General features: G+C 47.9%; 1 protein-coding gene and 1 non-coding gene across 2 annotated transcripts; one reads left to right on the top strand and one right to left on the bottom strand.

Annotated features, from left to right (window-relative positions):
* Positions 1 to 10,338: 10,338 nt before the first annotated feature.
* LOC137793967 (cyclin-Y-like protein 1) lies at positions 10,339 to 14,158 on the bottom strand. Its single transcript, XM_068590454.1, has 10 exons — positions 13,290 to 14,158; positions 13,120 to 13,194; positions 12,998 to 13,032; positions 12,813 to 12,916; positions 12,522 to 12,557; positions 11,913 to 11,964; positions 11,703 to 11,822; positions 11,451 to 11,617; positions 11,201 to 11,363; positions 10,339 to 11,102 (listed from the first exon to the last, which is right to left on the bottom strand). Exons 1-10 carry the CDS (start codon positions 13,447 to 13,449, stop codon positions 10,986 to 10,988), a joined length of 1,029 nt encoding a protein of 342 aa, XP_068446555.1. The 5' UTR covers positions 13,450 to 14,158; the 3' UTR covers positions 10,339 to 10,985.
* Positions 14,159 to 15,535: 1,377 nt separating this feature from the next.
* trnas-cga (transfer RNA serine (anticodon CGA)) lies at positions 15,536 to 15,617 on the top strand. The gene has a single exon. It is a non-coding gene; the product is annotated as a tRNA-Ser (tRNA).
* Positions 15,618 to 15,734: the final 117 nt, after the last annotated feature.

The raw sequence follows: 15,734 nt of genomic DNA, 5'->3' as shown, positions 1-15,734 counted from the left end.
GGTCTGGCACGCTGGGTGCATCTCACTGGCGAGAAATCCTCCAAACAACTGTGAGCACGTGCAGGGAAGTGAGTTTGGCGCCCTGTGAGGTCGGACCTGTTCCAGAGAAAAGCCCCGGTCCTGTCTGCTGTGCTTAGGAATTTGCAGACCCCTTAATTCCTTAAATGAGCAAAGGAATCGATAGGGCGACTACGGGCCCTTACTCAGTCTAATTATACACATTTATCACTAATCGCGGCCTCGGATTTGAATACTGGCTGCCGAGACGCTGCTGCTCTGGAAGACGAGCCAGCTCATCCGTACGGCAAGACTCAGCGACGTGATATCAGGAGGCGAGCAATTTGCAGTGCTCGGGATGAAGACGAGAGGAAATAAGCGTGAAACCGAAGAGCGAGAGAGAGAGAGAGAGAGAGAGAGAGAGAGAGAGAGGAGGCGGCGGCGTGGCCGCCGAGCGTCTTCTGGACGATCACGCAGCATTTCAGATCGTGCGAGGCCAGGCGGAGCAGCACGGCACATCGCTTCACGCGCTCAAAGCCGTTCACGAGGAAATACTTTAATCCGGGCAATTACTGCGTGGGGGGGAAGATGCAGAGATCTGTCCGGTCCAATCTGGAGTCGACTTCTTGAGCTTCGGAGGGGAGGAATCAACAATGCGATCTGCGGCGATAGGACGCTCGCTGATACCTCGTCGCTCTGAACGAAACGAGCGCGGGCCTTTTGTTTTTGAGCCCGAGTAGACGGGATTACACCAATTCATCCAGGGATGAATGCTGATCACGAACGCTACTGACCACGGACGGATTATGAGACGCAAAAGGCACCGGCTCTCCTTCATGTGGTCACATTCATGTGTTCATTAATCAACAACTACAGATTCCCCTCAACTGTCTTTGCAGAGAGACTGTTAGCACATTGTGCTATGATATGATATGATATGATATGAGATGCGTCAATTTAAAGAGATATTCTTTCTTTTTTATTTTTTTTATTTTTTTCTGGGTTCTATGAGCAACCAATAAACCAGTAACACATATTTCTACATACACATTTTTACTGATTTTCAAGTATTTTCTGTACATCAAACCATTTCAATAATCCAAATAGACCTTGTGTTTGAGGAGATAATCTGGATTTAGTAGCAAAACTGTCGCGCAAACACTGCGCGAGTCAAAATGTTGTTTCACTTCTTTTTTGTTGTTGTATTTTTTAGTGTCTCTTTGTCGTCGTGACACGTCTCTACGGTTTTGTGTCTTTTGAGGTCATTTTGTGTCTCTTTGTGGTCGCATTGTGTCTCTGCGGTTGTTCTGTGTCACTCTGGTTATTGTGTGTCTCTTTGCAGTTGTATTGTGTCTTTCTGTAGTTGTATTGTGTCTCTTTGCAGTTGTTTTGTGTGTCTTTAAGGTCATTTCTGTCTCTTTGTAGTTGAATCGTGTATCTTCATGGTGAACTCATATCTTTTTGTTGTGGTTGTGTGTCTCTGTAGATGTTTTATTTCTCTTTGTGGTCATTTTGTGTCTCTTTCTAGTCTTTTTGTGTCTCTTAGTCGTTATGTCACAGCTTCCCGTTTGGTTTGTGTCTCTCTGAGTCACATTTTCTTGGTGAAGGACAGTCGGGCCCCTGGGCCTGTCCCCAGTAGGCCTGTTCAGTAATCCATCCTTGCTCCTGACACAATAAAAGCATTCAAGCTTGTGCACAACACAATAATGATTTGAAAGCCAAGGTGCCGCCTCACGTGTTTCCTTTGTCTGGACACACAGATCGGGAATTTGTTTCGACAGCAAGTTCGCTGTGGCCTTGAGTGAGAAAGAGCAGCGTACTGCGGACATGAGAGAGGACACGCTGCATACGGCCGATACTAAACTGTCACAGTGAGTCACATTACGTTCACGCCAAAGTCGCCCTGCTTCTTAAGCAAATAAGAACATTGTGGAAATGGACAGCGGGGGGAAAACAGCAAAGGCAAAACACTTGCCACTTGTCAGGCATCGGAGCAGTTCCCTTCCTCCCGAATCTCCTGAAAGGCAGAGGGGACGAGGGGGAGAGGACGGACCGAGCGAAGCCGACGGACGAACAGAGACGGCGAGAGAGGAGGCGGCGGGTCAAATCAACAGCGGGGGCTGCAGGCGGATGAAGTGAGACGATGACAAGGGGAAGGAGGGACGCCGAGGTGGTCACGGGGAAGGAGACGAGACGTGAAACGTCCGTGTTGTTCCCGTGTTGTTGTCCCCGGGCATACTGCTCCGCTAACGCATGAGCCAAAGCGGCTGTACGTGGCACAGGGAGAGGTCTCCGCAGTGGTGGGGCTCCAAATAAATGGTCTGTTTTTGCTTTCGGGGCGACGTTTCCATCGGCGGAGATCTTCCTCGGGCAAATGTGAAGGGGAGGAAAGAGGAAACAGGCATTTCTTGTGACGGCAGTAATCAAGTTCAATCATTATCAACCCGGTTGTTCGCAAAGAGGAGACGACACAGGACCCCGAAAACAAAGAAATATTATACTTAGTTGTTGTTAATCCTGGCTGAAATAGCAGGGGGGTGTCAATATTGCCACAAGGAGGATCAAACAATGTTACCAGCTGATATTTGAGGGGAATATTGTGATTTCTCATATGTTTTACACTCACCTGCTCTGAGGAGGGAGCTTGCAATTCTTGACAGGTCATAAAATAAACCTCTTTCATAATTTTAATACATTAACACAAGCGGACACGTTGCTCTGCAGCTATTCTGTTCCACCAAACCTACATTGAGCCTTTAACCTCCGAGCACAGCGTGAATGAATCAGCGCGTCATCTGCACACTTTATTCGACTTTGACGGAGTGAACGTGACATTTGTCTGACTTTAAAAAGCTCAAAATAACCGTTTAGTGTCAATTGAAGACGGAACAGACAAGTATTCGCCCTCATAAATATTTAAAGATTAATCAAAGGAATTTCAGACCTCATCGTATCCTGGAAAAGCTTTTACTGATTCTGATCAAATACTGGAGACGCTAAACGTTCACATATTTATATTATCATCACTGATGAACCCAACAAAGAGGTTCTTACTTGTGGCAATTTGTTTGTGTCAGCATGAACTCCCACTTCATCGTGTGTAAATCTAAGATCTTAGTTCAATATAATGTTGCTTTTGAACAGCCAGCTGGACGTCATCACTGGCCGCACACTTATCACGCGCTGTGGAGGCCAGATAAGAAGTGAAAATGCCAAATTCCCGTCCGTCCCTCCTCTGGCCGCCCTGCCCTCATTCGTGGACAGAAAATGTCGACGGCGTATTAGCGGGAGGCATTGGGAGGGAAACGGCGATGACACGGCGAGACCTCGACCTCTCCTTCGGAGCCACGGCCACGAGAGGCCGTGAGCAATGTGTCCCTCCTGAGGGAATCATGGGAAATGAGCCGTCGTAAAGGCCCAGTGTATCCGACGGGACACAACTTCAGGCATCGCTGCCAAAGTGTCACAACACTGGCAGGCCACAAAACACTGACAAACACACACACACACACACACGGCGCAGATGCTGCAAAACCACGCAAGGGGCATTCGAGCTTCAGCCAATCTGAATTTGACGAACTAAATCCAATATATGACTCAATTTGGAGGAGTATATTGCAGCAGCGACGCACGCGTGCACGCGTGCACGGGTGCACGCGTGCACGGATGCATGCGTGCACGCGTGCAGGAGGCTTCACGCATCGACGCCGGCTGACCAGACGGAGGATGTTTTCCGGTGACGGCTGCTCCGCCTGCCTTCGCCTGGCGCCGGTGCACTGTTGCCATGGGAGATGTTTATGTAAGCCGTGCCTAATCCCGTTAACTGTTACTGCGGCTGCCGAGCGGTTCGGCGACGCTGCACTGCAAGAGAGAGAGAAGAAGAAGAAAAAAACAGGAGAAGAAAAATGTCTATCTTAAGTCCTTCCATTGAGCAATGGGTTTTATTTCTGTCTCGAAACAAGTGAAACGGGGAGGAGATGGTTTTGGGGCTCTGATTGGGGGAGAAGAGAACGAGGGAGACGGAGCGGGTCGAGCGCGTTCGCATTTACATTTTGGAGTGGTTTTTGACATATTTATTTGACTTGCGGGGCTGAAGCTATACGCAATAAATATACTGTGCGTCGGTGATCAAATCGTAAAGTAATGAACTTCATTTCACCTCCAGCAGCGCCGAGATTTGCGTGAACACGCCGACCACGCCGACCACGCCGACCACGCCGACCACGCCGCCATAAACTGTTGGAGCCACGATTAAGAAATCAGGTTTTGGCATCATGTCATTTTTTTTTTTCTTCTTCCTGTGTTCTTCGAAGCATCCCCCCCAAAAAGATTTCCAAATCTGCCAGGCAGTCCTGAAACGGTTGACCTCCAGTTCTGATGATTCAAGGTCATCCGCACGTCGGGAACAGGGGAGACAATGAGAAGAGTCGAGGTAGAAGTGCAGCATCCTCATCTCCTTTCCTACAATAGAGCTTGAAATTTAAAAAAAAAATCAGCACAACCGAAAGCATAAACCCCCACCTCGCTGTCTTATTTTCAACCTAAGATAATAAAATATATATATATATATATATAACCTTTAAATAGTTTTATATGATTACCCTTCAACAATAGCAGCATTATTTAGGTATTCCACCATCTTCTGTCGGGAAAGCAACGGCAAGTCTCAGTCTAAGCCTAATTATCCCGATTAAAGAGCAGAGAGTATGAACGAGTCGTACAAAAGAGGATTACGCAGACATGAAGGAGGAGAGAGCGGCAGAGGAGAGGAGCGCCGGAGAAACGGCAGAGCTCGCGTCGAAGCCGACGTGGCTGATGAGAAGCCACATGCATGCAGCCTCCGCGCCTCACAAAGGGGATTGAACAGGGAACCTCTGCGTCGCCGGGCTCCTCCCCCCACTCGCTGCTCTCTCTTTTGCTCCATTAGCTTTATTAGTATCAGTCTCTTGGCTGAGGAATCGGGCTATTGTACAGTTGCTTGATCGTGAAGGTCAACAAAAGAGCCGTCGTGACTTTGATTCATGTCCCGCAGTGAGCGCCGGGGGTTTTTTTCCCAGAAAGCCAGTGACGGACTCGACCGAGGGTGAGCAAACCGGCGCTTTAAATGACGGTTGTAAAATGGAAATAAAATAGATTCACCACAAAAGTAATCTACAGTAATCCACTCAGGCTGAGGTAGATTGTTGGGCACGGCTCGGCCGGTCGTTCTACCACTTTATATGAGACGGATTGTTGTGAAGGAGGGTGAACCGAACGCAATCTCGCGGCGCCGGCACCGAGCTAACGACATTTAATTGAGCTTCGGCCGTTGTGACACGCTCAAACTACGATGGTGAAAACATTGTAGTTGCTGAGCTATACAGAATAGAAGAGAAAATACTCGATTGTTCGCTTTCTGCGTGCAAAATTAACACATTCTTCTTCGGTTCGCAGGTGCAAAACCTGCTATTAAAAAGAAAACATGTCATGTGTGTCACGCGGCAACAAACGGCAGATCCTACACTTCCCAGAATGCAACATGACAGAGTTTGTTACAGCCTCCCAACCTGATAAACACCCGCATCGTTACAACCCCTTCCCGCTGCTTAAAAAGTGCCCTGAAGACATGTTGTCGGTCGATGTCGCCTTCCTCCAAACAGAACATAAACCCTCTCCCCTGCATGAGGAAACAACTCCATCCCTTTAACCTCTCTCCAACACACACACACACACACACACACACACACACACACACACGCACACACACACACAGCGCTCCCCTCGCTCCCCACCTCCCGTTTTCTGCTGTGTGCCAGCACTGCACAGCAGCCGGGCCTGTAGCCCATTAAACACAGTTTTGTTCTACTCAGCGCGTCATCATCACTCTGATGCATCTGCTGATGGCGCCGCGCAGGAGGAGCATTAAAACACGAGCTCCGCCGGTCACCAGGGGGAACACACGCGGGGCCTCGGCCTCATCACAGGCCTCGCCGACCCGCTCGCTTTTTAACTTACCCCCCCCCCTTCGCCTCCAACGGCACTTTATAGGATACGGGAACAAGAAAGAGGCAGACGTCCTCAACACATTGAGCTCATTGAGCGTAAAAACAGAGCCAGTCCGTCAACTCGTCCCAAAGAGCATTTCTCGCGACTCGAAGAACAGGAAGCCATCAGCGCGCGGCGCGCTGCCGCTGCACATGCCGCGGGCCGGAGGACGCCGCATGACTGCATATCGAACGCTCTGCACCATAAAAAGCAAACCTCAGGACAAACGCTCGTCTGACTGCCTTCGGCTCGCAGGACAAAAAAAAAAAGAAAAAAGCAGGCAATATTTTCCTCATTTGCTGAGCAGCTGAAGACACGGACATGGATTAGCAGTTTGGTGTTTTTGAAAGAATAAAAAAAGACCGTTGACCTTTTTTTTTAATCGTAACATCCCGACTACACACACACTGCACTGTCCCCACTAGCTTAATGATGAGGAGAAGGCCGCTCCCATTAAAGGTCAAAGTGCATTTGACCCTCTTTGAATCCACTAATCTGCCTCATGTCTGGTTTAACACTGACAGACTGGCGGCCCTGGTATTTGTCCTCGATGCCAGGAGCCAGGGGTGCAAAACAAGGTTTAAATCTGACACCGCGCTCATTAGAGGAGAGGCGAACCAGCAGCGGCAGCCGCCATTCGTGTGCCAGCTCGGCAGTAGCGACAGCGGGGCGGCGAAGAGGAGACGGAAGCCGTGCCATGAAACGTTAGGAGACCCAGGCGTGGACATGCAGCTAGCTCAGTGCAGCTAGCTTCACAGCGTCTTCATTCACGGATAATGCGCGACACCTTTTCAGCGCATCAGCCGTACATTTGACCCTCCCGACTCTTCTCTCTGGGTGATGCACGGCAGTCTGAAGGCCACATTTTCATCGGATACGATGTTCCCGAGCAGGAAAAACGAAGCGGAAGCGTTTAACACTCGAACCACATGCGGCTTTGAGGTAAATGGCATTAAACAAAGCTGTCACTGTCAGTGAGAATCTTTTTTTTTGTGTGTGTGTGTCGGGGGCTAGCTGGTGGATCAGAGCGGCGCGGAAGCCAAACGTGATTCATTTCATTATAAGTGCCATTTATTTTCCCATTCATCGTCCGTTTTCTGTGGGGAATCCCGCTCGGGACGATCCGGCGGGGCAGAGAGCAACGCTTGAATAAAAAGGGAAAAGCAAACAGGCGGTTTGATCAGATCTGATTGGCTCGTGATCGCGGTCTCAGGACCGCCGCGTGAATCCCAAATGTCAGCCGTCATACTCGAAGCTGCCGCAAATATTTCCTACCGTTGCTTTTGAGCGGAGTGACATTCAAAGACATCCAGTTTTTTTACGCGTTCACAGATCGAATCCCTTTGACGCTACAGTAACCGAGTGTGAATCTTATGCGAGGGTCCTGAGATATTTATAGCGGTATGTTTTGTAATGTAATCAGTATATGTGCTTTCCTCTGCATTATTGAGGGGAAATAAATATTGATGCTACAGTCGTGGTGGCACAGTTTTGCCTTTTGCTCCTTGAAGAAACCCTGCACATTCAGTGTGACCCACATACTGCTGGTAAGGTCTCACTGTCTAATACGCAGCGCTCACCTTCTATCACTCTTCATGCATGGACAGACGCAGATATGCACACGCAAATACACGCGCACATTCTGCAGCGTCAGTTCCTCGTGTGTGTTTTTTCGGGGCCTCGCTGGAGGATTTGACATTGTGTAGCTGAGGAGTGTGTGATATGAGGAGTGACCTGAGTGTGCGGAGGGTAAACGGAGTGACTCCCCAGGGTGGGGGTGGGGAGGGAGAAGGGAGGGGGGGGAGGGGGGGGGGGCTTGTTCTCTCTCTTTTAGAGTTCAGACAAGTCCCACGATGCTGAGAGATTAATGAAGCTGCACTGACACTGTGATCCCGACAGGATTCTCACACACACACACACACACACACACACACACACACACACACACACACACACACACACACACACAATCCATTTCCCCTTATGATAGTTTTCATGTACCTGTACTGATATGAGCTTTACGCCATTTAGGTACACACTCTGGGTGGGACACACACTCTGCAGACATCAGACACACACACACACACACACACACACACACACACACGAGGAAGACCCTCTTGTGCTCTCATTTACTTTTCCAAGATGTTTTTTCCTCCCATTAGAGAATGCTAGCTTCAGGTATAGACATTTTTTTTTGAAAAAAGGCAATATATCTTGCTTTTTTGAACGTGCCTCCGCGTTATGTAGCGTGTAAGGCTCAGTGGATTCATCCTCCTCGGGATGTCAGTGTCCTGCTTGTGAGCATCATCTCCATCCTGCAGTCAGGCAGCGGTACACGCAAGCTGCACCAGAGCTGAGAGGATGTCGCATTAACACGCGGACTAATCTCACACCTGCAGTCAGGTCGGCTGTGCAGCATACTCCAGCACTGCCTCCGTGTGGTCGCAAAGGGGTACTGCAATGCTGCAAACACAGGAGCGTGGCTCAGCTGTAAAACAAAAACACTCCACAAGGATGTACAAGACGTGTTCAAGATGAGAAATGAGAGTTATTTCAGATGATTTGGGGCCCAAAACTGCCCGAACGCAGAGTGCATGTGACATGGAAAGAGGTGTGTGTCTTACAACAGGTGGGGTTGTAGTCCAGGTTGAACTCCTGTGGGTGTAGCTGGAGAAAAAGACATCAAATAAAGATTTTAAAAACCAAATCACCATCATCTGAATACGGTCCGGTGGTGTCGTCTGTTTAACAGAAGAAGGAAGATGAAGAAAAGAGGAAACACTTGTCCTTGGAGAATATTATTGAGGTGATGGTGACGCGGATCGTGTTCAATGCCCCGACGCGGTGGTTGGTCGGGCTGGTAACGTGGCAACCGTCTCCGGAGAGCTAAGTTTGCAATGTAAAGAAACTAAAGATGAAACGTTGGTTTGTTTTTCATTCGTGACAGGAAAGTCTATCAATTGAATGACCGATAAAATAAAACTGCACTCTTTTAACATCACAAATACCAACGTGCACTATTCAACCTAAAGAGGAGCTAAACATAAGATGTAGGTATCGCAAATCAGGAGGCTGAATTTCACAGTTTATAAACATAACAGTATAAACCAGATACAGTTTGCACATGAACCTCACAACGCAATGAACTGAAGAAATGACAGCTGTACAAAATGCTGCTGCAAAAAGTCACCAATAGCTGTCGTGTTTAAAGCTATCGGAGCAGAGTTTGGGATCTGAAAAGCATCTGAGAGCCGTCAGACTCGTGACAAACAGAAGGAGACACTTAACCAAAGAGAGGAGGAGGTGTGTTCTACCTCTCGGCCTGCCGTTGGAGCTCCACCTGACACGAGCGCCCTCCTCTCCCACCGGCGCCCGGAGACTGGGAGTGATGGCCGTGCTGGGAGGAGGCCTTGCTCGGAGGCAGCTGCAGCAGAAATATGACCAAGTAGAAGCCCACCACGCCGGCTTTTCACACTTCTCCCCCCCCTGAGAGCTGCGTGACACATGCGTCCGTCGCAGCAGCAGATGGACGATATGCAACAGGTCACTGTGACAGATGGGGGAGGGAGCGGAGGGTGGGAGGGACACACACACACACACACACACACACACCAGCATGACCTCCCCGCGAAGGAGAGGTCCCATTTTATGGATCTACAGATATACAGAATATATGATAATATAATGATACAAGTTTATCTTTTTAGACAAAATGAATGTGTCGATCCATCCTCCAACACAGTAAACTTGGAAAGCGATAAAGAAGTCTATAAAGACTCTGAGTAATTCCTTGTAATCCTGAGGGAGCGTCCTAGGATACACTGAGCTCCTCTTTCCTCTCCTCTCTCCTTCTCGTGACTAACTTTGCTTCTTCCTCGCATGTTTTCATGGATCGTCGTTGTCTCCTGCAGACGCACACCGCTACCACCATCACTATTACGATCAGTCACATTACTATTACTGATACCATGACTGTTTTATTATGACTATTCTATCATATCCACTGCTGCTGATTACGGTGATTTATTTCATGCTCACGATCCGTCTGCGTAGCTTTAAAAGATATATGCATGAGCAAAAGAGCTGTACTATTCATAAAGTGCTTAAAACATATATGTTTTACCAAGATTTGTATATCTTACACATTTTCCAGTGCTTTTGGTCTCTTTGTACCTAAATCCACCGGATATGAAATATCAATTCTTATTTATTCCGTTCTAAAATATGATGAAGCAAAGAAAACAGAGTATTTCCCTTTGATCAGCACCGCTCTGACAAAAAAAACACACCAGGACACCTCCAACGGACAGCAGCTTCAACTTTAAACAGCGACTGAAATTTATTTGAATTAAATAAAGTCTTGTACATTTCACAGCTATAGGGGCCTACATAGTAAGCAAAACAAAGTCTACTCTTTGTCCATGTGCAGAACTACACCACAGGGTAGCTCAAGACAGTCTGTCCGTGTGAATAAAGGTGAAGAGGAGGTGGGGGGGGGGGTCGCGGCTGGTGGAGAGAAGAGGCCCGAAGCCAGAGAAAAAATAAACTACAAGTCCTCAGTTTGAATGACTTCAGGAAGCATTTCCATGCCGACTCCTTCCAAAGTTGCACATCCATTTAAAAAATAAAAATGAAGTTACAGTCTGCGAAATATTTCACGTATCATCATGCGTTAGAGGCATTTAGCTGAAGTCCTTTGTAATCAACACCGAGAGACTGGATTCATTACACTTTAGAGAGATTGTTTGGTAACTTCTGCTCTTTTGTTGCCCCCGAAAGCATTAACATGTTTGTCATCAAACTTTTTAGGTACTGATTTTTAAATCGTGAACTACTTTGGAATCGCCTCTCGCCGGAACGCCGTCCGACTTCCTTTTTTCCGACGTGGCGCCTCGTCCCCGCGGCTTCGCTCTCGGCCCGCCCGCCACGCCGCGCCGCGCCGCGCCGCCTGCGCCGCGGTCCTAAGACAGCACCGCCTGCGAGCTCTTGATGCCGGCCATGTTGTCCACGCTGACGGACCTCTTCAACGTCGATTTACTCAGGTCCTTGTACTTGTCCTCGCACAGCCTGGAGATGGCCTGCGGACACAATTGTGAGCACGAAAAATCGTTACCACCTGGGGGGGGCGAGCGGCACGAGTGGCGACGGCGGCGTGTCGCGATTGCGCCGCACTCACCTCCAGCTTTTGGGCCCGCTTGTTGCTCAGCGGCTCCAGAGGGAAACTGAGGTTGTTGTCGTCCGCCAGCGAGCGCAGGTCGAAGTAATACTTGGCGTAGACGCTTCCCGGGACGTTGATGTTGAACTGAAGCAGCTCCAGGAAGTGGCGCTCCATCTCATTCCTGCGGGGAAACAAAAACAACAACAACAAAAACGGTGAGCGGCAACGCCGGGCCGCGATTGGCTTCTGGTCAACGAACAGAACTCACATGTCCTCCACCGTCATCTCTTTGAGGATCTGGCAGTAGTCGACGTTCCACACGGCCTGGTCGTCCCACACCTTGGAGGCCAGCAGAATGGCGCCGAGAACAATTCGCTTCCAGTTGCAAGGACAGATGTCCATCTCCGCATACGTCAACAGCCTCTCCAGGTAAACCTGGAAAAACCCACACTCGTCAGTTCACACAGGATAACACACACACACACACGTCGGTTCACACAGGATACACACACATATTTACCAGAGTGACGATGGCGCACTCGGCCGTGAGCTGCGCCGAGCTGAAGAGCGTCCGTATGAAGCGGTAGATGAGCTTGTGCTCGGGGTCGACCACCGAGTAGTCGTCTGGAACCTTCTCTCTCTGTTGGGCAGAGGGTCACCGTCATTGGCGGGTCGGCCCGGAAGCGAAACAGTAAACTTCTTCACGCGACGGGAAACACTGAAAACTCACCGACAGAGGGTGCTTCTTCTCGTCGAATATGTCCACCGAGCGGTTTGAATCTCTGCGGGGGGGGGGGCAGAACGTTACGGTGTTAAACGTGCGTCACACACATTGTACGGTACTACACGGTACGATGAACACTACCAGCTGGACGTGGGATCGAAACAAAGTGATTCGCCGACAGTCTCTATCGGAGCCAGCTGACTTTTATCCAGGTGACATCACGCGTGTTCGTTTGAGGCCTCTTGATGTGCCGACCACATTCATCCAACATACCGTCATAACTGACTACCGCTATGTTTTACAGCACAAAAAAAGAGGCCATGATGCCATTAACGGTTTCAAAAATGACCAACTAAATGCTTGAAGAGTTAGGATACCAATAGAGGATGAAGAAAGAAACCCTGAGGAAGTAACTGACTGACAAAAACGACAGAATCCCAAGGTTTTCATTCATTTGCGTGTTTCCCAACTAGCTATTGACCACCATTGCAAAAAAGCTATCCATCTATAACAAAAATGTTGTTGTGAAGCTGCTAATTCCCACGTAATGAACACAAGGAAAACAGTAGAACAACCCATGAGAGGTGAAATTAGCAGTGCTTGAACGCGTCCTACCTGTTCTTTATGTGATAGTAGATGGCCAACGTGACGCTGGAACAGAGAGAAACGGACACAGTGAGCCACTGGGAGTCATTCCACCGATGTGTCGATCACGTCGGTCGTGAAGGAGATCTTGATGTCCGGATTTTTTTGGCAGCAGCAGCAGCAGAATGTAAAATGAAGTGGCGGACGGACAAATGCCTCGACCCGTCATCCCCCGCCACGTGACAGGCTCTAAAAGCAAAACCCGCCCCCTAAAAACCAGTCAAGGTGACCAGAAGGCCGAGGCGCTTTGAGGCCACTCACCATTTGATGGTGCTCTTGAGGTTGGGCTGGCTCACTGTGCTGTCATCGAGGAATATTGTAGAGCAGGAGCTGTACTTTTTCGTCAGGGGCCCCGGGGACATGTGCTGCAAAGGGGGAGAGAATACATGTAAACTATCGGCAGCTATGGATCCAGTTGTGCCTGAAGCAAAGAACGTGTCACTCACATGATTCAAGTAGTTGCTTTTTCTTTTCTCGCGCACTGAAATGGGGAAAAGAAGAAGGGAAACAATGAGTTTAGGAGATGTAGAAATGAAACCACGGCATCTTTCATCGGACTACGTGCTACCGTCTGTCTGCGACTTGTTGAGGAAGAGGGTGCTGGCTCTGGGGTGGTCCGATGGGTTGGACTCTTGGGCCAGCTCTGGAATATGCATGAAAAGAGCGATGCATTATGGATGGAGTCTCCATAAAGGAGCCATTACGAGTCATTCCAACTAATTATAATCACCGCCCCACCGTCTGGGAGCTCCCTGTCACTGATGTGCTGCAGGTAGGTCCCGGTGTCCTCGCTCACGTCCTCCGCGGTGGTGATGGGGCACTCGTCCAGCTCCACCTCCCTCCTGTGGATCTTGGGACTCTCTCCGGGAGAGATGCAGCAAGACACCGATCCTCCCATGGTCGACCTACAGCAGTCCTGCCGCAGCCGGCACCGTTTCCCATAAAACCCAGGAGGAGATGCCCTCCAAGTCTCACTGACAACACTGTGTGCAGCTTTCAAAAATAAATCAAAGCAAATCTGGATTTGCACACCGTGACTTTGGTTGCTGGGAAAAACACTTAAACCTTTTTCATGGTTAGTTCAGTGCATGAGGGCCCGGTCCAGCCTGTGTGCTCGTGGCTGAGGAGAGGAAAGCTCTGCTGGAGAGCAGTATGGGCTTTCAGCAATGACAGCCAACTGGGTGTCTGCGGTATGTGCAGGCACAGCTGACATATTCAGGGCGTGTGCGCAGCGGCATCGCGCTCGTGCGCTTCCTTAAATACGAACGACGCCGGCGGATGAATACCTTTTGGTCGGCGTTTGTTGAGAACATCAACTCATTTCACGGAAACGGAGGCGAACAATACAAAGTCTCCAGCTCCCCTGGCTTCCTCCATGGCTAGCCCGACGCTACCTTCCGCACCTCAATCCATTCTTGGCTCCTCAGCAGCATGGCTCGGTCCTCTTTTCCGCTGCGGTCGGACGTCTTTGTCGCTAATGAAGGCTGACCCGCGAGACTCCCCGACTGGAAACACGTCTGCGTGTTATTCAGGAAAGCAGCGATATTACACTGATAGCTTAACGTTAGCTTCCATATCGTCGCATTTACGGGAGACACGTCTTGGACGTCAAAATCCGCCGAAGAAGTTGAGTTCAGAGGTAACTTCCGGTTTCTGCTTTTCAAAGTGAAAGTCCTCCTCGCTGTGTCTGACTGCAGCTGTCACGCTATATATATACATATAATTATTTTCGCGGGTGACGTTTGGCTTGTAGCTTCATAAAGTGCACAGTATTTATTAATATGTAACTTTCATTTTATATGAAGTATGACTATGTATGTCTGTGTTGTTTTTGTCTGAGTGTTCGTATAGTCATCGTTATGCTGTGTTATGTATTATATAATATTGAAAAAAAAAGAAATGATTGAAAGAAAAGTCGCTATTGTGCATTTGATTTTTATAGCGTTATAACCCTAACACTGAAACACAGTAGAATGTGTTGTGCAATGTAAATAGATTAACATGCACTTTACGAGAAATAAAAACATGATTGTAATCCAAAGGAGACTGTCATCATAAATTGGTCACAGTTAACAGGATAAGGTGTCTGGTCAAATCTGCAAAATGTATAAATAAATAAAATTAAAGTGAACTATATCCAAAGAGGAAAATCAAGTAAATTTTTAAACGTGTATAATGCACATATTAAACAATGAACAAACCTGTATTTTCTGTTTATTTGGTTGTTTTTTCTGAATATTGTTGATTGTTTAATTTTTTTTTAACCTCACACAATGTGGTAAAACACTTTGAGCAGGGATACAGTAATTATCAATCTCTGTTTCCACAAGGTAATTTCTTAGTTTTTATTTTGAGTACAGGAACGCAAATGAAACGGAAACACTATTGCTGCTGTGTATTGTGAGCTATACAACCCTTCATCTGTAGGTACTACCCCCTCAATTATAAAGACAACATGTCCGTTGAGAAAAAACCTTCTTGGCCACGCCCATTATGAAACCGGACGTTCCTATTGGTCACCTGGAGCTAAGCTGTTACATAATTGGTTAAAACTGCTCAATGATGTATCACAAGTGGGCTGGGAACATTTCACAAATTGTTACATGTTACTATCGTAAATAACACAAAATGTATTAATATAGTCAGTTTGACGACTCAATTGAATTATTGAAGATACCTATAACGTCGTTCTGACTAATCAAAACATCGAAGTGGAGAGCCCTTTAACCACGAAGTCGGTGGTTCGATCACTGAGTCCTACTTTATGTATGCGGACGTGTCCCTTAGCGAGACACTAATCCCCAAATTGCTCTCACACATGAATAAAAAACGTTTTCAAGTCCCTAAACAAAAAATAAAAACATAATTCTAACAACTGGTAAACGTATAATAGAAAATGGATGTTTTCTACTCCAACAAGACTTAACAGAACCACCTTCAATAGCATAGATAGTATCTAAATATCCTCGCATTGAGCATGCGTAGTCACGGTGGCCGAGAGGTTAAGGCGTTGGACTCGAAATCCAATGGGGTTTCCCCGCACAGGTTCGAATCCTGTTCGTGACGAATTTTTATTCGCACTGCTTTGACTGACTATGTAGCATACATTTTTTTTTTGTAATATACGTTTTAAAATGTTGCATTTGGATTACAGACAGGTTGAGAAATTATTCAAAGCACAGA

Source organism: Clinocottus analis, unplaced genomic scaffold (assembly GCF_023055335.1).
Source record: "Clinocottus analis isolate CAN_PGR_092001 unplaced genomic scaffold, fCliAna1.0.p SCAF_24, whole genome shotgun sequence".
In the NCBI taxonomy this organism is placed as follows: Eukaryota; Metazoa; Chordata; class Actinopteri; order Perciformes; family Cottidae; genus Clinocottus; species Clinocottus analis.
Note: the sequence above shows the minus strand (reverse complement) of the source record. Positions and strands in the feature narration are given on the sequence as shown.

What these genes read in the sequence shown, in the direction of transcription:
- LOC137793967 (XM_068590454.1), bottom strand. Translation starts at nt 13,449, where the DNA reads ATGGGAGGATCGGTGTCTTGCTGCATCTCTCCCGGAGAGAGTCCCAAG. An exon ending in AAAGCAACTACTTGAATCAT is followed by an intron (nt 12,917 to 12,997) that starts GTGAGTGACACG and finishes CCCCCTTTGCAG; the next exon opens with CACATGTCCCCGGGGCCCCT. An exon ending in AGCGGGCCCAAAAGCTGGAG is followed by an intron (nt 11,103 to 11,200) that starts GTGAGTGCGGCG and finishes TTGTGTCCGCAG; the next exon opens with GCCATCTCCAGGCTGTGCGA.